Below are 22,737 nucleotides of genomic sequence, written 5' to 3' on the forward strand. Positions count from 1 at the left end.
CATCCGTGGACTGGGAGGCTGCTGAGGTCCCTGTACTCACTCACTTACTGTAACTGGACTCACATTTTCATTCTTTACAATCTCTTAAACTTTGGCAAAGTGCAATTAATATATTTTTGTACATATAATTGATAATAACCTCCCTTTTGCATACCAAATGCACATCCAATCTGCCCACTTTATGCACGTTTAAAAGGCATTCTTTTTTTTAAACTTGTATTATGATAGTACTTGTACGTGTTTTTGATATATGATTGTGTTTTTGATGTTGACATTTGATTGATTCCCTTCACTATTTGTGTTTTTGAATTTCCCTCCAGGGATAAAAATAATAATCTATCTATCCGGAAATGCAATATAGAAACAAAGAAATTACTCATACACATAAATAATATGTTGATACAGCTCATTCACAAGATCTTAAATTGCTGCACATAACACTTTCAGTCAATTTCTTTCATCCCAATGACCATTTTATTGTAAATTTGAATTTGTTCTAGTTTCAAATTAAATAGGGCTGAAACTAATGATTATTTTAATTATCAAAGAATTTGCTAATTATTTTTCAGATTAATCGAAAAAAATCTGTGAAAAAAAGGGCCCAATGGCAAATTTTCACAAGAGCCTGGAGCAGCAACTGTAGTCTGGTCTCAGTTACATCAACAGGATTTGATGCTGCAATGAAAAAAAATGAAAGATGCGCATGCATTATATATAGCACTTTGAATTGTGCTATAGAAAGGTGCTTTGCCTTGCTTAAATCAGTCTGATGACATGCTGCAGCAGAAGTGTTTAGTCTGATTAATAAATGAAGCCATAACATCCATAATTCATCAGCATTTGTATCAATATATATTTTAGTTTCTCTTTAACAGAAAGACTTGCTCCAGAGAGGAGCCTTCTTTCTGTACTGAGAAACAGGGTCAGAGTGATGGCTCACTTTTGTTCTGCTGCCTGTGCACCTACTGTCTTGCAGGCATATATATATATATATACACACAGACATATATATATATATATATATATATATATATACACACACACACACATATATATATACAAACAAAAATGTATTACATGAAATTTGGAAAATTACATATTTAGTAAGTTTAAAAAGGTGTTATGAATTAAGTGGTGACGTTTTCTTAAAAAGTATTACTGACTGCATGCGTGTGGGTTTATGAAAGTAAACTACACTATTTTTCTGAAAACACTCATACCATATCAGACAGTACATATCAGACTGCATCCATGTGGATTGGCTTATTCGCTCATTGTATTGAAGGTTGCATGTAAATTATTCTCCAAAAACCTGGTATCAGGAGCAACTCTGCTAAACGCACACAGATTCTCCTATTCCAAGTGAATAAAATGGCCGATGAAAATGCATGCATTTGCAGTCAACACTCCCTCCTGGTGGTAGCTTTGTGAAATCAATTCATAAGGTTACAAAGGCAGATTATCCAAGTATTGGTGATAAAATGCATCAAGCTCCAACTACCACAGAGATTTTCATGCATCTGCTGAAATGCAACCCACACGATTTGAATTAAGACTACGAGATATGATAGATTTTCAAAACATTAAAAACTTTAATAAAAGCAGAATCAAACAGGGGTGAACTGAACACATGGATTTGAAAACAGTTTTAATCTAAACAAAAACCTGTAAATGGGACGGGTGGAAAAAAATAATTTACAGATAACAGTCCGTGACATTTCTCCAAAAAAATACTTTGTCACGAAAGTGTTTTAAATCAAGAAACTCAAGCAATCGAGTCCCATGCTGCCCGACACTGCCACCAACATTACTTAAAACCCTGAGTTCATGATGCAAAAATAACACACATCTGGCTAGTTTGCAAGACAGACAAACTCAATTCTGAGTTGGGAAGCAGTGACTGACATTGATTAACGTTACGGCTTTACAAATGGTTCAAAGCAAGTCTTTTCCCAACATAACAAAAGTACAATTCAATAATTCACAATTCTTAGTAGTAAAGTCCATAATGTGTGGAATAAGATGACAGATGGGGACCGGATGGGGGAGCCAGGTTCCAGAGGACAGCCTCATTCATTCCGTGTGGGTGATGGGCACTGCTCCCTTATCTGAACTCAACAAAGACCCCCCCTCACCCGGGCGTGTGTGTGTGTGTGTGCGTGTGTAAATTCAAGTTCGCTGTAATCAGAATTTCCCCCATGAACATCACAAAACTTGAGGGAGCCCCTAATACCCACCACTGAATCCACCACCACCACCCCGGCCGTAGCCACCGCCGCCTCTGTTGTAAGGAGGCGCGCTCCTGTGAGCGTTGTAGGTGCCCTTCACTGCACCATAACTAGAGTGCTGCTGTCCATAGCCATCCCCAAAGTCACCATTACTGTATCCACCCCCCATCTGGTTGTCATATCCTCCCTCGTCGTATCCCCCATACCCCCCGTATCCTCCGTATCCTCCACCGCCGCCACCGTTGTAACCCCCGCCATAGCCGCCACCGTAATTGCTGCCGTAGCCGCCTCCGTAGCCACCACCTCCTCTTCCGCCGCCATAGCTTTGCATCCCCCTTCCTCGACCTCTTCCGCGGCCACCGGTGGACATCTCCTGCTTGGTCAGAGCTTTCTTCACCTCCACCTTGTTCCCGTTGATGACGTGGTACTTTGTCAGCACCGCTTTGGTGGCGGAGTCGGTGTCCTCGAAGAAGACAAAGCCGAAGCCCCTCTTCCTACCGGTCTGCTTGTCAGAGATGATCTCGGCCTTCTCCACCACGCCGAACTGGGAGAAGTACTCGGTCAGGTTGTCCGCCTCGATGTGGTCTTTCACACCGCCGACAAAAATTTTCTTAACGTTGGCGAGAATGTCAGGATTATTAGCATCCTCTCGTGCTATGGCCCTTTTCAATTCCACGTCGTGGCCTTCGACGACATGTGGCTTAGCCGCCATTGCAGCGTCGGCCTCCTCCGGTGTCGAGTAGGTGATAAAGCCGAAACAGCGGGACCGGCCGAGCTGCTGGTTCATGACCACAACGCAGTCATTGAGCGTGCCAAACTGTTCAAAATACTTGCGGACGCCATCTTCTGTGGTCTCCACGTTGAGGCCTCCGACAAAAAGCTTGCAAAGTTTGGTGGCCATGATTAAATTTCTTCTGAGGATGGTAAGCGGAGACCGTCCCTCTTCGTCTTCTTCAATGAGCAACGTCAGGGCGGGCCTTTGGCTCACTTGCCATCGTAAGACGTTACCGTCGCTGATTGGTCACCTTGAAAAAAATCACCAGTCTCATTGGCTCACAAGCGTTTCACGTTGTTGCTGCCTTCGAATGCTGTCGGGAATCTTAGATTCAATTGCTGAGGAGTAAGGAAAGTGTCAATTTCAACCTTTTGTGGTCGTTCGTTTTGTTTTAGTACAATACAAAGCACATTAATAAAGCTATGTCCCGATTTATTAACCTATTCTTATATCACTGGTACTGTATAACCACCGAACACAGCTATATGATGCCTACTTAAATATAACAGCCATCACTCTTTCATCATGGTTAATAAAGCACTGATGCTCTTAGATAGTACTTTTGAAAATGAAAATAATTTTAGAATTGAAAGTAGGGATTATATATTAACTATTATTAATTATTTAAAATGCAATTTGAAGGGCATGCACATTTTCTAATATATATGGTCTGGTGTGTTGCCTAGAAAATGGCATAATCTATCTAACATAATGGCTATTTATTTATTGCTTCAGGACAGAGAGACAGTGGTTGACTAGTGTGACAAGTGGTCACACTGGTCTTGAACCCATTGCAAAAATATAAAAAGAAAGCACCAACACACTAAGCCAACATAACAAACGATAAATAGTGCTGACCCACTTAGGTGATTTTTGCCTCAAAGGGCTGTGAACGGTTTAGGTTAGCTGAAGTCAGTCTTTTCACAGCAAGTGAAACTTGTCTCAGCCTCTTTCCCCAAAGCTGCTGGAAAAAAACTATTCAATGTGCTTCTCCAACATAGTTCAAAAGAATCCACAGCACATTAATGCACGTTGCGACACGCCCATGTTTTGAGCCAGTACTAGCTGTTATAGCTGTTTTCTGCAGATTAACTAGATTTGTCACCAGGAAAGCTGCAGTGTTGGGTTTGGGAAGCCATCCGACTTTTAAACCAGGTCATTTGTTTTAAATGTAGCACTAGCACCACACTCAGCTCCTTATATTTGATGTGTTTGACTCCCAACTCAAATTCTACAATCTTAAAGGGTACCCTGTGGAGTTTCAGACTTCTAGCAGGCTATGGAGCTAGGGCTGCACGATGTTTGGAAAATATGTAATTGCGATTATTTGTGACTGATATTGTGATTGCGATATGATGCACGATACTGGACGGAATGATCATTTTGGTGATTTTTGCGAGGATCTGTACCAAAAGATTGTTTCTTTAGTCTGTAGGATACAATTTCTAGGCCGGGACGTCTCTGTAGCACCACAATACTTAAGAATGGTTTGACACGTTTTGCCTTTAACAAATATTGCACTAGTCCATATTGCGATTATTTGTGCAGCCCTATATGTAGCATAATTTTTTAATGTGTGTCCCAATTTTGTCTTTTGCACATGCATGTGATACCCACTCTTGCTAATGATTTTACACTGTACCACTGACCTACAGGCGAGCCAGTGAACAATGCAGGATTTAAAATACTAAAATATCAGCTTTAAAATGCACTTAAACACGTTAGACCTCCAGGATACACACAATGATTTTTGGTGACTAACACTGAATGTAAACATAACTTGTTTGTTTACATGTAAACTCCATGGGGCTCCTTTAAAATTGTCAAAATACTTGTGCATATATACATAGAGGTGACCATCACAAAATTGTGTTTACAAATCCTTTGGTTTCACTTGAAACGAAGACTTTGCACTACCACAGGCCAGCCAAGTTGCTTATACCAGCACCAAAAAAATGACATGTCTCCAAATGCACTCAGATTAGATTTGACATGAACCTGATTGAGTGAAACATGATATCCACAACTTTAGAGCTTTGGCCTCATCTCTGCAAACCTCATCTGTCCAATCAGTGTGACCACCAATTCAAAACCTTATTTCGACTCCTTCATGGCAGGTATCACTAGGGGAGACACGCAACCAAACTATACTCATGTAAATAAGATAACAAGTCTCAGTGTATAAAAATATATAATTTATTGTAGATTCATAAAAAGCACAGCCAACATAACAGAGGCTTCCTTTTCCTATGGGATGATCAGAAATCGTCAAGCACCATTATCCTATAAAAAGGTAAGAGAACAAAAGTAAAATTTTCACTCCACTCCCCACAACAGCATCAAGTAAACAGTATTTGTGTCACACATGACATAGCAAGTTAGGCGTCACTAGTGCTCCTGAATCGTCACAGTACATCAGACAGGATTTAAAAAAAAATGCCCTTTCTCCAATTTTATAAAACTAAGGGGTACTTTTGTGTTGGCTTGTTTTTTTTTCATATCCTTCCAGCAAAGACGAAGTGTACATTTACATTTTCTCTAATAGCAGTGGTTGTTCTTACAATTAAGGCACCAATGCTAAATCTAGGAAGCAAGTCAAGGTTATTCTGTCAGATGTATTGTTTGTTCATTATGCAGTTTAATGTTTAGCTTTATGGTTACTTGAGCTCATTAAAATAAATTACCATTAGATTTGTCTTTATCTGTGAGCACTTCCCAGTATTGATCTTTGCTGCATCCTTTACATTTAAAATAAAAACAGTCAGCAGACTTAAAGACCTAACAGCAGACCAGATTGCTTCAAGCATGCAATAGTCTACTGAAATTAAAAGAAAAAAAATGCTGCACCTCCTCTTCTGAAATTTTCATAATGCATACATATTCTGTAATACAATTCTTAGGCCAAGGTTGGTATTTACACCCCCAGAGCCTGTTAAATGCAATTACATTTTGGTGCATTAAAGGACTAGTGCAAAAAACACATGTCAAAAATGTAGTATGTCTAGTATAGTTAGAATTTTTTTCTCCCACATCCTGTTTAATGGTAGAGTAATAAGCAGTACATAGCACAAGCCATCAATGTGGTTCAGTAACATTGCAACCTGAAGGTCTTGTGAGGTTTACGTGCAGTATCTTGCACATCAAGGACTCTACTTCCTGATTTAAGTTACTGTAAGACACGTGGGGTTGTGTAAGCATGTGACTTTCCACCATTGTTCCTGGTCTTGAAACATCTGCAGACAAATCTTCAACACAAGCACATGTTAAACCTCAAAGCTCTGTTATATTGTTTCTTTGGGGCCACATGTAAAATGATGGTTAAGCAATTCACATTTCATTAACACATACCACAGAAAGAAATGAACAGTTCTCAGGTATTCCTAATTTGAAAACAGCAATAGTGCCAAGCTCACACACACAACTTTAGTTTTTTTTTTTTTTTTTTTTAAATAAAACCTGTAGACTTTCAAAAAAAACAAGACAAAACATTATAATCAAACATTTTATTTTGAATCCCACAGTGCCCAAAGTGCAAATTCTCCCAGGTCATCAGCATCAGAGTAAGTGGTCTTAAAATAAATATGGAGGTCAAAAGGGGATTAAAAGATTAATAGAACACTTTTAAAAATCACATAAAATTATGTTTTGACTCAGTTTAATACCCAATACTTGCCTATAAAAGTCCTTTTAATCAAGGACACAATCACTCCAACATAGCACTTTGCAGATCCATTATTATAGTCCGTGCTGGTCAATGGGAAGAGAACATTTACAATTGCACTGGGACACTGTGTTATCAAAATTCCCCTAAACTTTATAACCCTAAATCTTCAATAAAACCTTTTAGAATAAAACCCATGTTAGACTCTTCAAAATGCATTTAGACCACACTGGGGAATCCTTGTGAAAACTGACTTCACCTGAGGGGGAGAAGGCACAACCACTCTGGTTCCCCAGTCGTGGAGAAACACACCCCATCGTTTTCAGGGTGATGTCCTCATGCCCAGGTTACCGTAGCAACCTGGAGGAGATGGGAGAGAAACAGAGTGAGAAACTGGACAGAGCAAGGTTTTCTGGAAGAGACACCAATTTACTCGTTCCATTATTTCATTTAATGGTGGAACAAAATTTGGGTCCCCTTCCACCCACTTTAAGTTCATTAACGTCCAAATTAAGTAACCCCTCCCCATTTTGTTTTTATTTAATATTAGCTATATAAGACGCATTGAGCTATGATTAAAGTGTCAGTTATGTTGTTTAAAATTAACTAAAAGGCACACTTGTGCACCATCTCATAAAGATATTCCATACATGGTTGACCAACACAGAGTGAAGACAGGTTGATTTACATACCTAGTTTGCTGGATGTGGATATCCTAAAGAGATATTTCAGACTCCTATCACAATCGACCCCAGGTAATCAACAGGGTCCTGATGTATCCTATAAACAAACTGCTACGGCTATTATGGCTGGGATAGCATACTGGAATACGAGTAAGAACACCTAATAGGAAGTAGGAATAATCAGATAAATATCAGAGCCCTCATGCCCACAAATTGATATGTATTCAAATATGTCAAAAAGTAAAATATATTTAAAAAAGTCATTACTATATTATAAAAACCACATAATTTTAAAAACAAGGTCAAACCCTACAAAGCCTACATGCATTGGCTGTGGGTAACCATTGTGTAACCATTTCACCCACCTGAGTGTAAGGGAATAAACTGGGAAAGATGCCATGTAACTAAAGCAAGATGATGTCACTTATAAAACCTGTGGATAAACTTGAGGAAGCCTGGTTAAATAAGTAAAATAAACTAAGCTAAGTGGTATAACGTTTTATTTAAAATGAACATACATAAAGCATACCAAAGTGTTTAACAGTAGGTTTTGTTCTCCAGACATGAAAGTATACAATATACATTAGATATTGCTACAGGGAATGAAAAATGAACAATATTTAGACTGAAACTATTACTATGCGTAAGGAGAGTTTGGGTACAGTATGGGGGAGGAAACAAGGAAACTGGATCCTGCAGTATCACGTTCCCGCCTTTGCTGAATGACTCAAGTAGATAATCATACAAGTTGATGTTATATGACAAGCTATGAAACCACAAAACATCTCCATACATTGAAATCACACGAAGATTACTCCAGGAAACAAAATCTAATTGCTTAAAATGCAAATATTAGGATAATCAGCAAAACAATCCTACATCGAAATTTGCAAAACAACGAGTGAACGCAAATAAAAAATATTCAACTCTAAACCACAACTACACGCGTTGGCGTGGGTACATAATAAAAAAAGGGGATCACTGTATGTTTTATTCTTCATTTTTAACGTGTCCTAGTTGAACGGCAACAGCTGCTCGTTATTATCAGGTTTGTTGGGAAGTGACCTTCCTACCTGTTTGGGGTTTGAGGTCTGAAGGTTAGGGGGTCTCTGTGTCCGTATCTCTGCCATTGTTGGATTTCACGGCAGACGCCCCGTTACTGAATTTGATTTTGGCGTCCAAATCCTGGCTGGAGGTAATTTATGGCAGGGGTGGGGGGTGGTTAATTCGTGCAGACTCATTTAGTAGCCGCCGCCGTAGCCCCCCCTGGGGTAGCCCCCACCGCCGCCGCCTCTGGTGTAGGGAGCAGCGCTCCTTTGACCGCCGAAGGGTGGCACTTTCATGGGGCCGTAACCAGAAGAATGCTGGCCATACCCGCTGCCAAACTCGTTGTAGCCGTTTCCACCGCCGTAGCCACTTGTCTGCTCTCCGTAACCACCCCCATAAGGTCCGCCGTATCCTCCGTAGCCGCCACCGCCGCCACCACCACCGTTGTAGCCTCCGCCATTTCCGTAGTTGTAGTTTCCGCCGTACTCCCTGCTGCCGTAGCCATTTTGATTTCCCCTCATGCCTCCTCTACCTCTGCCTCTCGGCGCCATGCCGGTTCTGTTGGCCGCCTGCATCTCCTGCTTGGTCAGGGCTTTCTTCACCTCAACTTTGTGTCCATTGACGGTATGAAACTTCACCACAACTGCTTTGTCGGCTGCGTCGTGATCGGTGAAGTAAACAAAGCCGAAGCCCCGCTTCTTTCCGGTCTCCTTCTCCGAGATGACTTCGGCCTTCTCGATTTGGCCGTACTGAGAGAAGTAATCGCTCAGATGTTCCTCTTCGATATCGTCTTTCAGACCGCCAACGAAGATTTTCTTCACTTTTGCTAGGGCCTCTGGCTTGTTGGCGTCTTCTCTCGCCACGGCCCGCTTCACCTCGACCGAGTTGCCGTCGACGGTGTGAGGCCTAGCCGCCATTGCTGCATCGGCCTCCTCTGGTGAGGAGTAGGTTACAAAGCCGAAACAGCGGGATCGCTGTAGCTGCTTGTTCACGACGACAACGCAGTCGGTAAGAGATCCGTACTGCTCAAAATGCTTGCGCAGGCCATCGTCGTCGGTGTCCACGTTTAGACCTCCGACAAAAAGTTTGCAAAGCTGGTCAGACATTTTTGAATAACGACAGGTTGCTTCTCACTCAATGTGTGCTAATCTCAAAATGGTGGTGGGGGGATGAACGCAGCTGTATTTATACCCGACGCGAGTTTTTTTTTTCCAGGATAGTGAAGTAATGTCCCGCCCTATTCTGCCATAGATTGCCTCTGATTGGTTTACCCTGAAATTCTTACCCTGGCCCCAACCAATCCCAGTCCTCGTGCATAAACCTAACCAATCCAATCAACAAAGGCAACGAGAACCAGCCAATCAGAAGGACAGTAGGGCGGGTCATGGCTTCGCCATCCTAGAAAAAATTGGCGTTGTGACGACAGATTAACTAAAAAAATCGTTAACACCTCTTCCGGTCCGCTAGTCTTTGTGTTGTGGGACAAAAGACATCCGCTGTTATGTTTAAAACGTATAAAACGACCTTATGAAAATTGCATTTAGATATAAAATAAGTTTGAAATACCAAAGACGATACATAAAAAAATACGTTGTAATATTATGAGTCGCGGTATCGTTGCAGGACGGTTTCAGTGTCATTCAAAAATGCATCGATTAAAGGCAGTCGTTCTGATATTCATAAATAATGATAAATTAAAGCTACATTTTGGAATGGCAAAATCTGCTACTTTCTTTCTGCGTACTGCTTTCTTCTGATTTGGTCCAGAAATAACGCTCACAAATATAATTAACAAAACAAATTACTATGGGGTCATGAGTAACATTAGCCTACATGGGTATCAAGCCAAAACCACATTTTCAGCCAAAAATAAATTGAAATAGTACCGTCTCCTGTGTGAATAAAGTTTAAAAGCTGAGCCAGTGCATTTAGGATTGTATATAAGGCATTGAGACATGTGTGCTTTTATCAGTATATCTCATATATCTCTCATCAGTCTCAAGTGCACATTTCATCATAATTATCAGCAACATCAGCTTGGTTAGTGCAAGAAGTTGTTTCATTCAGAGGTTTATAGCAGTGAGTTAAAAGGCAACATAACAAAAATATGTAATTTCATCATTACACCGCTTTGGTGTTTAAAATGTGGTCTATTCTCATTCATAAAAAAATAATCAATAGTTGAGTAATCTTTTAATTCAATAGTCAATTGTCATTTTTTTGTTGATAACCAACCAAAGGTTTAAGTAACAAACTGGTTCCAGCTTCCCAAATTTGAGGATTTGTAGCTATGCTTATTAGCACTGTAATTTGAACTTTTGAACTGTTGGGTCAAACTAAACTACAGTATTTTAAAATGTTACATCAGGCTCTGGAAACTTGTTTTGGGCATACAGATAAGTGATCAACACTACAGTGTATTACCATCTGTAAGCATGCTTTTTACTGCTAGACGAAAAAAATGCCCACACAGAACGCTGACCTCTTCAGACCATGGAGATGTAGTTTCAGGTGAAAGACACAACACTTTGTTGCATTTCCATGTCAACAGAATTGCGTTGAATCGTTCATCTCACCACACCTACCGGGGTTTATGGTAATGCTGATGTTAGAGCCCACAGAGCAAAGTAGACATTACAAATAAAGAAACACTGAAATCAAAGTTCACTAAGATCTTTATGAGGCATATTGCTCATGAAACAATCCCTTTATCTATTTCTACCAACACAAATACACAGGACAGTCTGTGTCTTTACAGATACAGTTCCAATCATTTATGGACACAAATGAGGCAACTTTTGGTTCGTCAAATAAACAACAAATGGAAGAAACGATTGACTACAAGACTGATCCATTTTAACATAAAACTGCATTTTTGGATTGCTTAGTGTGGGTGTTTAGGGTTGTGCATTAGTTTTAACTGAAGTCCAGATTTGTGTACATCTTGTTCTGATCACATTCCCAGTCCATCCATCCTTTACAGTAGATTTTTAAAGTTATAAAGGATGAGTCATTTTTTTCAGATGACCAAAAGTTTTGAGTTTGCAAGAAAAGGCAGGATTGTTCAACCAACAGCCTATTCAAAGTTTCGATCCTGCCTCTGAACACATTTTTCAAATAAAGGCAGGTATGTGCATGGAACTACATGTAATGTAGAAACAGTTGCTGTACCTTTATGCTTCGTAAACCCTGTAGAGTGTTGGTGCCGCAAGCAGCTTCAACATACACAGAGCACAAGACTGAAAAAAGTCAGCAGTCTCTCTCTTTATTATCTTGTTCATTGTTGGAAAAATAGTTATAAATCTAAACTATTTGGGCAATGTTAAAATAACTAGTGTTAACTTTATCCTAAGTTCACTAAAAAGTACTCTCTTTTAGCTAAAGAAAAAAAGGTTAAATAGTTCTAAAAATGGCAATCCTCACACACAAAAAGGAAGACAATTTGTTTAATAAAAAAAGCACATCAGAGATGGTTGTCTTGTTTAAATATTGCGTAAATTTCATTATGGTAGAAAATACACCATAATTAATATTACCACGTTTGTGAAATATATTCCTCAGAAATGAGAAGTTTTACTGAACAACCAGTTAACTTGAGTATGTATACTGTGGGCTATATCAGGTTTACAACACCCAAGAAGAGACTTGTTCAGTTCACACAGCAATCATCGTCAAAGGTTAATCTTCGCTGTCGTTACTTGTCCCCAAAACCACTGAATGTATACATGAGGATGATCAATTCCTATCTAATATTTACACTTGAAAAGGAGTCTACTGCGGCCCAATTCAAGCTCCGGTTTCACAACCAAGGGGGAGGATGAAATGCAAAAAGGTAGGCAGTTTAAAAGGAGGCATTTAACATATATCCCCCCCGCCCCCCAACAACCCACCAAAAAACTTTGCTAGACGACAAAGGATGTCAACAGCATGCATCACCGAATGAGATGCTACCACATAGGAGCCCAGCCATGTTTGTTTTGAAAAAGGCCCAAATCTTGAATTAATCCAGTTAATGGAGCGAGTTAACACAGTCCTGCCACATGTTATTTTAGTAACAAAGGAACACCACTAGTGAAAAGTCAAAGTAACCTCAACAAGTTTTTATTTGTTGTAATAAAATCAAATATCTACCTAGCAGTTTTTTACCCCCTCAGTCCTTTTCTTTAGTTTCTAAACTAAAGCGAGGGCCTTTAAAAAAATGACAATGTTGAGAGTCCATGTGCTTGAATGAATCAGATCAATCAACTTCTTGTTCTCTAGCCACATCAAAAAAACAGTCTGAAAGGAGAGGATCCCCGTTTCTGTGTGATAGAATGGGAGAGGGGAAGGAAACTGGCGAACTTCAGCTGATCATGTATTGGGAGGGGGGATTGTGGGAAATGTCGGGCACTGGATCACAGCTCCACAGGTGGCTCTGAGTAGGCCGGGTCACAGGTAATGAACGACGGGCCATATTTGATCATGTTGACACTCAGACGGGTTATCTGAGTGATCACATGATGTAGACCTTCTCAGCCTGAGAGAAGTTGAAGACTTCTTTGGTTCTGGGACACACCACTTTGTCATCTTGGCGGATGGACAGAAGGGACTGGAAGAGATAATAAGCACAGGATAATAAATTAGACAGAAAAACAAACATTTATGTGATTTTTCTTGCTTCCATACTAGAGGATGGATACCCGACCCGAGCCTGACGGTACCCGACGGGCCGGGCCAGGTTCGGACAGATATTTAGAAATGATGTTTGGGTTCGGGTCGGGCTCGGTCACATCAGCGCGATAAGGCATTGAACATTTTAAATTTAAAAAGCTTATTATGCAGGTAGCCAATGGGCCTGTTTCACTTGATGCAAAGGTTCATTTTTGTAATTAAAATACATTTAAACATCCGTCTTCCTGTGTGCGGAAATTTGTTTATGTAGCTGTGACAACGAAACACGTGCATATTAGGCTACGGCTGATGCGCTCATCTGTTGACATTTCCGAATGCCTTCCTACAGTTGCTTAATAAAAGCGGACAAACGTACATGTGTCATTAGTATGAGAAAAAAAAATGAGATTTTAACTGTGTCGGGCTCGGACAGAAATATCTTAATGCCTGTCTGGCTCGGGTCAGGTTGGGTTACTGCTCTGTTGGACGGGGGCCGGGCTCGGACAGAAAAATGCAGCCCGATCAGCACTCTATTCCATACTGCATTTTAAAGCATTTTAACAGGCAGAAATAGCTTTAGCTCATAATCTCTGTACTTTTGGATGTTGTTCATCTTGCAATGTACTCACATTGTAGCCGTAGACATATCCATTAGGCAGCATCATTGGAGGGTTGTTTTCATTCATGACCTCCCCAGAGATCTTACAGACTAGTCTGGAGTTGGCGCAGTGGGCCATGGGTAGCGGTTGGGCCAACTTGTTAAGGGATTTACTGCACACTGGGCAGTCTGGGTTCTTAGAGGTACCATCCTCCTTGTAGCACTGACTGGAACGGGCACAGAGGTTAAGGAAAATGGAAACGTCAGTGGAAAGAATAATCCACACAAATGGTTTCTAGGCTTAATAATCAGGCTAAATTATGAAGCTTTTTATGTAGCGTTTACACTTTCATTTTGTTTAAATCTTATGTCAGTATTCACCATTTAGTTTCATTCACAATAAAAATAAATCAACAAAAACTTAGAAAGATTGGCTGCGGAGATGAAATCAAAAGGGCACAAGCAATTTGTTATTGGAAGTAAAACAGGTAGGATACGGTGTCTTGATGGCAGACAGACCGGCCTGTAGGGTGATAGTGAAGACAGAGTTGTTTCCCAGCTGGTGCAGTCTGTAGTTGTCATATCGGAACTGCTGGATCAGCATCTTCCAGCGGGCTGGATCCAAAAGATCCTGATGGAACAGAAATAACAAGAAACAGGAGAGAGAGTTTTACACTAACAGCTCAATCAAGACAAACTTCAGACCCAGTACTTTCTACTCTTCTCCAAAGTGTTATTTTATTTCCTAACCAACCAATGAACACGATGTAAACTGCAACACACACCAGACAATAGCCCTGTAATCAGTGGTCTGTAGCCGGGATGTTCCAATCCCAGGAGCTAATAGTGATACACATGCTGTTGTGTGTTGCCCTTAGAGAGGTTGCTTCTCTGCTTTCCAAAGTGTTTTCACTACAAAGGCATCCTACAAGTGTAATGTAAGTGCATTTTCTAAACTAAGTTACAGATGCAATTTAATCCTTTTAATGGGCTGTCAGCTATGGTGGCAACATTATTATTGAGCCTGGTTTTGTTCATATGTGACTATGTTTTCATGCGTGTGTAATTTGTAAAGAGACGTGAGGGCATTTGTTTCCAAAGATTAAAAAAATTACTCAAGAAAAATAACTGATGATAATTTAGCTATACATGTGAAGCTCAACAAACATGTTGGCAATTGACAGAGATCATCTTCCTGATTCTGTCACACTGGCACAAGAAGCTGGCAAAAATGCTGTCACACTAGTTTGGCTTGGTCCATCTCTTTTGCTTGCAGAAAACACTAAATGCCATGGTACAATTCTGTTTCTCAGAGGATTTCTAATGGCGTTTTTCCACTGCTAGTACCAGCTCTACTCGGCCGCGGTGCCCCGTCGTCCTTTTTCCATTGCAGATTTAGTACTGATGGCATGGCTGGTCGTCATAGCGGCGCCGCAGTAAACTGCCGTGACCTAACGCGACGCACACACACAGAACGTCGTAGTCCTGTTGTTGCCACAGCCAGAAGACACATTTTGTTTCAAATGAAGCTGGAGGCCGCAAAAAAACCCCACAGCTGGCTAAAATATTTAAAAATGGCGGGTTTGTTCAGGACACCCCCGTCTGTCGCTTTCACGTCACCTTTTGTTATCGCCTCAGCTCGCTTGGAACCTCGACGGATGTGATACTATAAAAAGTACCTGTTAGCAGGTACCAGGGACTTTTTTTTCGTAATGGAAAACCAAAAAAGGCGAGTCGAGACGAGTTGAGCAGGTACCATGTAATGGAAAAAACGCCATTAGTGGAAGTTTGAAAATAACAACACTGCTACTAAAAGCAGCTACTCGAGGACAAGTAGCTGAAGAGGGAACTGAGTTAATTTGTTTTAGAAGGCAACAGAGGCCCTCTAGTGGCTGGTCTGTTGCTTTACCACTTTCTCAGCTTGATCTCCATAAAGTGCCACACTTGAAAATCATTCGTGCTGTACTCTTATTAATAATTAAAAGTTTGATGTCAGTGAACAAGTATCTGTTATGTTCATGATTTATTAAGATGAGCACAGAATGTAAACATGATAAGGTGTGTATCCACTGAAAACGACATAAGTGGGATGATTTTGCTCTATCATCTATGGCAGCCATTGTCAACTGGCGGCCCGCGGGCCACATCCGGCCCGCCAAACCTTTGAGTCCGGCCCGCAGAATAATCATGAATTCAGAAAATGTGAAGAGGAAAAAATGCGTTCTGTTATTTAGCATTTCAAGCAGGTATCATTACACAGGTAGAGCACAAACCCAGCCCCCTGTATTTGCATCTCTATTCACATGCCGGGATTATGTAAAGCGATGCCCTTGCTCCACACACACAGTTTAGCCGAGAGGTGTGTGCGTTGCAACACGCACTACCTGACTGGGAACGATACAAAGAGGATTACCAACGGCCACTGGCACAGGTGAACTAATGCTAAGCTCATTACTGTAAGCTGTACTGTAGGCTACAATAAAACCTTTGTGAGTAAAAAGTCAATACTTATCAATACACTCACCAGTCTACAGGCATAAACATGTAGGAAGCGATCTTTCAATCTGCTCTGTCTGGACGTCCACTCTTGTCCACCGCGCTGTTTTACGCAAACACAGCTCTACTCTGCAAATAGCGAACTTTTACAAACATGCTAAAACAAAAGCTGTCGGTTTGTAGTCTAACTGTTTGTCTTAGTTTGCCACGAATCTTGAAATTTGGACAAATTCTTGTAAACTTAACTGCTGGCTGAACAAACCATCCTCTCCGCTGGAGCGGTTAAAAAACAGATGCACGTGGCTACTTAATATGCACGTGAATGACGCAATCGTTATGTTCGCGTTTTTCATTGTTGATGATGATGCTGGTTGTATTATTTTTAGGGCTGTCAATTGATTAAAAAAAATTATCTAATTAATTACATACTCTGTAATTAATTAATCGCATACATAATTAACGGTGCCTGAACCGATACTTTTTAAGAAAGTAAAAAAAGAAAAGAAAAAAAAAAGGTACTAAACAACAGTCGGTGACATTAAAGAATGGCTTGTTTATTGCTAAGGCCATATGGTCAAAATTAAATGATTTAATAATAATGTATAACAATAACAATAACTTATTTCACTAGTAAATTGCTGTTGAACGACAAAAACAACCACCAGATGGGAAAAGGACATTTACAATAACTTCAAATGCACCACGAGGCAGTAGTTTACCAGTTTCATTGAACGCACCGTCTGTGTTGTTTTTCCGACGGCTAAAACACAGTCGAACTTTACACCGTTTAGCGTTAGCTGTCAGCATTTTAACCGTGTTTAATCCAGCTACTAGCTAGCGGTAGGCTAACGTTAGCTGCTGTCGAGTATAGTGTTAACTAGCGTCACGTGCAGCGGTGTTTGTGTTGCCGTCTGTTTCAGAGCATCAGAAAGAAGAGTGCAGACATATCAGTGGCACCAGATTTCGGTAGCCAGGAAGAAGATTTTTCAATCAATGATCCAGGCAGCACATTCTCGTCTCCCTCCTTCATTTTACAGTCCAATGGTGGCTAGAACGGCTGGAATGGATTAATCTGCGTTATTTTTTTTTTAACGCGTTATTTTTTTTTCAGATTAATTAATCGAAATTAACGCGTTATTTTGACAGCCCTAATTATTTTGCATCGGCATTGTTTCATTGCAAATGAGGCATCGAGACAAATGCATAGCCTGCTTGTCAGTCCATTCATCATTAAAGCTTTGGTTTTCCACATCAACTTTTCTCCTCAGCCTCTTTGACAGTGACATGTTTACCTGACAACAGCCATTTCTTTCTGCAGGCATTTTCCAGCAATCAGGACACTGCATACTACAACGACGTTTACATAATCACTAGTGGTGTCAACAATAATCGATTCGGCAATGCATCGCAATGCGGGGCATGCACGATTCAGCATCGATGCGGCAAAGTGCCATAATCGATTATGTCACTGTTTATTTTCTGGCCTTGAGTGGACAATAAAGTTGTGAAGTTTCAATTACTTCCGGGGGCATAACAACAACAATCAAGATGGCTGAGACGAAGGGAGATGACCGCAATAGACGGGTACTGAAAAATGCACCCAAAGCTTGGAAAGCGGACATCTGGGCACATTTCGGATATTACGAAGTTAATGGGAAACTAGACAAGACTTACGCATTGTGTAAAACCTGCCACACTAAAATCAAGCACGTTGGCAATACAACTAACTTCACGAACCATGTTGATCGTTGGCATCCTGAGTTGGCTTCAACAACAACAACAACAAATCATCACTCATTCAAAGCACTGAAAGCAATGATTTGCGTTTTCTTTTTCAGGTTTGAAAATGCCATATCCAATATCTTGTACCATTCAATTTTATTTTATTTAATGACATTTATGTCAAAGATACAGGAGAGTGAAAATACACACATAGCAGCCAATAAAATCTGATTGATGAAAAATTTGCCTTGTTGTGTGCAGTAGAATTTTGATGCATCGTAGAATCGAATTGAATCGAATCGTTACCTGGTGAATCGTAATCGAATCGAATTGTGAGGGCACTGCCAATGCACACCCCTAATAATCACAGACTTTAACCATCACTCCTCAGCGAACTGCCTCGTAGTCTGAGATCATTTTGTAGTTAAAGAGCCAGTTATCATTATGGAGTTTCCATGTTTTTTAGGGGTTTGCTCACACTAATACATTGCATCAGTTAGAAAGTGAAAATATCGAACAAGAATAGGCGTATTAGGTATAAATTAGGGCTGTCAAGGGATTACATTTTCTTAATCGCGATTAATCGTTGAATTTCTATAGTTAATCGCATGTTTTATCACATGATTAAAATTCTATTATTTTGCATTTCAGAACTGTTTTTAAGTACATATTAACAATGGAAAGCCATTCTTACCAGTGTATCTTGACTGGGAATCACAAAGTGACTTTATGAACTTGATTTTAAGATATCTATTTGTTTATTATATATTTAATCTAGTCACACATTTGAATTTAACAACAACTTTGAATGCACCACGAGGCTGTAAATTACCAGTTTCATTGAATGCACCGTCTGTGTTTTTCCGACAACAGCAGCTGCAGATTGTTACATCCCGGTGTCGGAATCCTCTACAGTGAAATACAGTCACACTTTACACCGTTTAGCGTTAGTTGTCAGCATTGTAACCGTGTTTAATCCAGCTACTAGCTAGCGGCAGGATAACGTTAGCTGCTGTCAAGTGTAGTGTTAACTAGCGTCACGTGCAGCGATGTTTCTGTTTCCTGTAACGTCTGTTTCAGAGCATCAGAGAGAAGTGCAGGCATATCAGTGGCGCCAGAATGAGGCACCGAAATCCGCGTTGCTATTCCTGCAGCAGCAGGATGTGTTTCGAGGAAGTACGGCAAAATAGTAGCCTGTTAGGCACGACGCAAAGCTGAGTGAAGTGAAAATAAATGAATAAATGGTGGCATGCGATTAATACGATTAAAAAAAAATGAACGCATTATGCTCGACCCTTAATCGCATCGCGATTAACGCGTTAATGCTGACAGCCCTAGTATAAATACATTTTGTTTTCGTTATTTGAAAGTCCGGCCCCCGGAGTGTCTGCTTAGAAAAATTCCGGCCCTTGGAAAAATGTACTTGATGACCCCTGATTTATGGCACTGGCATTCCCATGTGTGAAGTTTTGCGTGAATTACTTTTAAAATGGTAGAAGCTCAGATGACTATACCATAATATTGCACATACTGTGCCTGACCACACAACATTTCATACATGTACATATTTCTACTAGTAAACACTAGGTTTTACCTTGTACGGGGAGATATGTGTATCTGATGGGAAGGCCAGCATGCCCATCACCTGCCGAACCTCGTCCAACTGTCCACCCTCCGCTTGGCTAAAATGCTTCCTTGCATGTCTGATATACACAGAGAGACACAAAACAAGATCAGTGGGTGATATAATAATGGTTAAAATAAGGAAATAGTTGAAGTTGGTGAAATTTTTCAAGGTATAACAGTTAAGTGTTACCTGACTGCATCCATGCGTTTGTTTTGTCTAATGAGCTCAATGAACTCCTGGATTCTCAGACTGAACTCAAGACAACTCTGCCAAAGAAACAGACAAACGATTCCAGTAAGTTTAAACCACTGAAGTGCTGCCAATTTCTCATGAACATTGAGAGCAGAGAGAAAACTGATCCCTTTCATACAAGAAGCACTGGTAGATTCTCAAGATGCCTTTCAAAATGGGTTTTTGGAACAGAAAAAAAAACAGATATCCTACCACTTTGGCTGGGAGTGGTTATAAATAACAGTTGGAACTAAAATGTATCTGCATTTGGCATTGAGCTGGAGCTAAACCAGACCAAATTTCCCAAATGCTCAACAGAAAATCAAAGACATTTTTTTCGTAGTGTCAGCATCTCAAACTTTGACTAACCATATAAATATTCTGCCCTTTATGAAGTGCAAGGTTGACTCTCAAAGTATCAGCTAACTGGGAAACTTATTATGTCTTGGCCGAGGTCTGCGCTCTACTGAGTACTTTCTGGTTTAATAGGACAATCTTAGGATTAACACTTTAACTTGCTGCCACAGCCAGAAGGGCAAAACGCCCAGGAAGACTACTTGCATCTTAACAGGTCTGTTTCTGAGCACAAACAGCATTACATTGCTGATTCTTGTTTAGAAAGTGCAGAAATTTGCGACATACAAAACCAATTAGCATTTGTCCATATAATTCTGCTTGCTTGATATGCTTGACTTACACCTACGTAGTTATTTTGTTTGTTTTTTTAGGCTTTTAAGTATTCGTCAGGCCTTAACTTGGATTTGTGAAGTAAAATCTGACTCTTGTAAATGAGCTACCTTCATCTTGCGGAGGCGGGACTTATTGTCATGGCACCAGGCTAGGCAAGTGGCCGTCTCCTGCCTCTCCAGAGACTCCTCCACCTCCTTAGCTGTGAGGAACATCTCAATGTTGACCAGATCCTAAAAATACAGGAGAGTGGATGCATTCAACAAAAGACTTGATTCAGAAACAACTGGTAAAACAACTGATGGATTAACTAATCAAAAAGCCCAGTTTCAGGTATCAGGATGACACAATAATAAATGTCTATTAAGTTCAACTGACAGTCTAACATGGTCAGTGAGTTTTATCGCATGTTCTCAAATGCAAATTACTATATGAACTCAAAGAGCTCCTGAGTCTCCAGACAGTTACCTCTATACCGCTCTGTCTGGCCAGTTTAACAGCTGTGTTGTAGTAGCCGCAGCGCAGCAAATGCTCCACCATCATTCGATCCATGCGTTTCTTCTTCCACAGGTTGACTGAGGCCGGCTGGTCGCTGCTGTGCTCCTTCAAGTGCTCGATGCGACGCTTACACAGTTTGGCACTCTCGTCTTCTGCTTGGATGGACTCTGCAGCCTACAGACACACACACACACACACACACACACACACACAAACAAGTATAATCAAGATATTTACAAAAAGCTCAATATGCATCATGTAAAACAGAAATACAAGCTCATATTGATGGGGTCTCAATATCCATTATTTCCTTAAAGGAACGAGCTCCCGTTTTCTTATTTATGTGATTTCTTTCTGCAGGAAATTAACCAAACAGAATCAAATTATATTTATAATATGTAATAAAGATGTTTGAACAAGAAGAAACACAGAACTTCTTATAAACCTTTTGCACTGCTGATAACTGCAAACCGATAGTATAATCGGAGCCTGGCTGCCCTCACAGTGATGGCAGACTGCAAGACTTTTCACACCTTGAACATCATTGAGGACAGGCCAGACTAAACAGCTGCTTCCTGTTCCGTAGATAAACTCTTAGGTGACGGAGGTAAGTTGGATGTCATTAACATAAAAGGCAAGGGACACTGTTTATTTTCATTGCTGCATGTCACGTTCATATCAGAAAAATGTTTTCTGAAGTGACATAGAAGTAAGTAAATGGTGACTATATTGTACAGTACATGATTGCATTCCTATGTGCACTGGGGTAATACGGTACTACACACTACACTTCATATTAAATTTAAATAATCATATATAATTAATAAATAACCAGCTTTTTATATACAATAAATAACAATGACAAGCAATGTGCAATGTTAAGCTCATTAAACTATTTTAAAAAATGTGCTATAACAGTTTTACTCGCATTGCTCCCATTTCCTCCGTTACACGCTCTCCAAAACAAACAGCTGTGAGATAACAGAGCTCAGCCCATAGCTTCACTCACTCAAGCAGATAGTATGCGTGAAATAAAAACAGGACACGTCATTTCACTGTGTGTAGTGTTAACTACGCTAACTAACCGTGTGTTGTGAACCGCGTGTAGTGATTAAAACAAACAGACAACGGCTGTGTCTCAAAGACCGGGCAACATCCGGGACGTTGAGAATCCATGCGCGAGAGGTGATGGATAGTTCCAGTCACTTCGTCATGTATTCACTTGGTTGAAACAAGAGAAGAAAGCCTCACTGATCTGAAGATCAGGACAGAGATACATATATAAATGCTCTCTGCCTGCCATATGCCAACGGTAAGTCCACTCACCCCGTCTCTGCCCGGGCATGCCTCAGCTGCAGCACATTTGTTGACAAACTATGACGCGCACGCGACGGTAAAATGGCGTTTATCCCTTTATGTGTGAATAAACGACAGTTACAGTCACCGCCAGCAAATGCTCTCTCTCTCTCTCTCTCTCTCTCTCTCTCTCTCTCTCTGATGGCCGCCTTAACTGCAAAGTGCTGCGGGAAACCCTGTCATAGTTTAGATTTCAAAATAAAATAGCATTGCTTTGTCTTCTCTCGGTATTTCCCTTTATTTAGGACTTGAACTTAACTCTTACTTTCAGATTACATTCTCGACTTTTGGACTACTTTTCTCTACACCAGTCAGACCAGATTTGGCCCAACATGTTTGAGGGAAATGACTCCCACACCCTAGCACACCAGTGTAGTGTCTAGTGTGACCTAGCCTTCAACACAATTAATTCAGGGCTTACATGCCACAAAGTACATGCTGGACAACATGTTGGTAAAAACAAAACCTGCAAAGTGTG

The 22,737-nt window shown here is 40.5% G+C and overlaps 3 protein-coding genes and 1 long non-coding RNA gene across 6 annotated transcripts in view; 1 reads left to right on the plus strand and 3 right to left on the minus strand.

Moving 5' to 3' along the window:
• Positions 1-1,568: 1,568 nt before the first annotated feature.
• LOC116052252 (heterogeneous nuclear ribonucleoprotein A0-like) lies at positions 1,569-3,312 on the minus strand. Its single transcript, XM_031302781.2, has one exon. The coding sequence runs from the start codon at positions 3,127-3,129 to the stop codon at positions 2,227-2,229; it is 903 nt and encodes a 300-aa protein (XP_031158641.1). The 5' UTR covers positions 3,130-3,312; the 3' UTR covers positions 1,569-2,226.
• Positions 3,313-7,830: 4,518 nt separating this feature from the next.
• On the minus strand, positions 7,831-9,569 carry LOC116052258 (heterogeneous nuclear ribonucleoprotein A0-like). The gene has a single exon (XM_031302792.2). It carries the CDS (start codon positions 9,498-9,500, stop codon positions 8,589-8,591), a length of 912 nt encoding a protein of 303 aa, XP_031158652.1. The 5' UTR covers positions 9,501-9,569; the 3' UTR covers positions 7,831-8,588.
• Positions 9,570-11,051: 1,482 nt separating this feature from the next.
• maea (macrophage erythroblast attacher, E3 ubiquitin ligase) overlaps positions 11,052-22,737 on the minus strand; it is a 97,171-nt gene continuing 85,485 nt past the window's right edge. For all 3 annotated transcript variants that reach the window (XM_031302790.2, XM_031302788.2, XM_031302789.2), the window contains exons 3-9: positions 20,874-21,077; positions 20,516-20,638; positions 19,677-19,753; positions 19,455-19,563; positions 14,140-14,273; positions 13,674-13,869; positions 11,052-12,982 (exon numbers count right to left, since the gene is read on the minus strand). In XM_031302790.2, coding sequence (XP_031158650.1) covers positions 12,887-12,982; positions 13,674-13,869; positions 14,140-14,273; positions 19,455-19,563; positions 19,677-19,753; positions 20,516-20,638; positions 20,874-21,077 — 939 coding nt within the window. In that variant the 3' untranslated portion in view covers positions 11,052-12,886. The remainder of the gene's footprint in view (positions 12,983-13,673; positions 13,870-14,139; positions 14,274-19,454; positions 19,564-19,676; positions 19,754-20,515; positions 20,639-20,873; positions 21,078-22,737) is intronic.
• Positions 17,329-18,349, plus strand: LOC118495029. Its single transcript, XR_004897320.1, has 2 exons — positions 17,329-17,511; positions 18,231-18,349. It is a non-coding gene; the product is annotated as an uncharacterized LOC118495029 (long non-coding RNA).

This window comes from Sander lucioperca, chromosome 1, assembly GCF_008315115.2.
Source record: "Sander lucioperca isolate FBNREF2018 chromosome 1, SLUC_FBN_1.2, whole genome shotgun sequence".
In the NCBI taxonomy this organism is placed as follows: Eukaryota; Metazoa; Chordata; class Actinopteri; order Perciformes; family Percidae; genus Sander; species Sander lucioperca.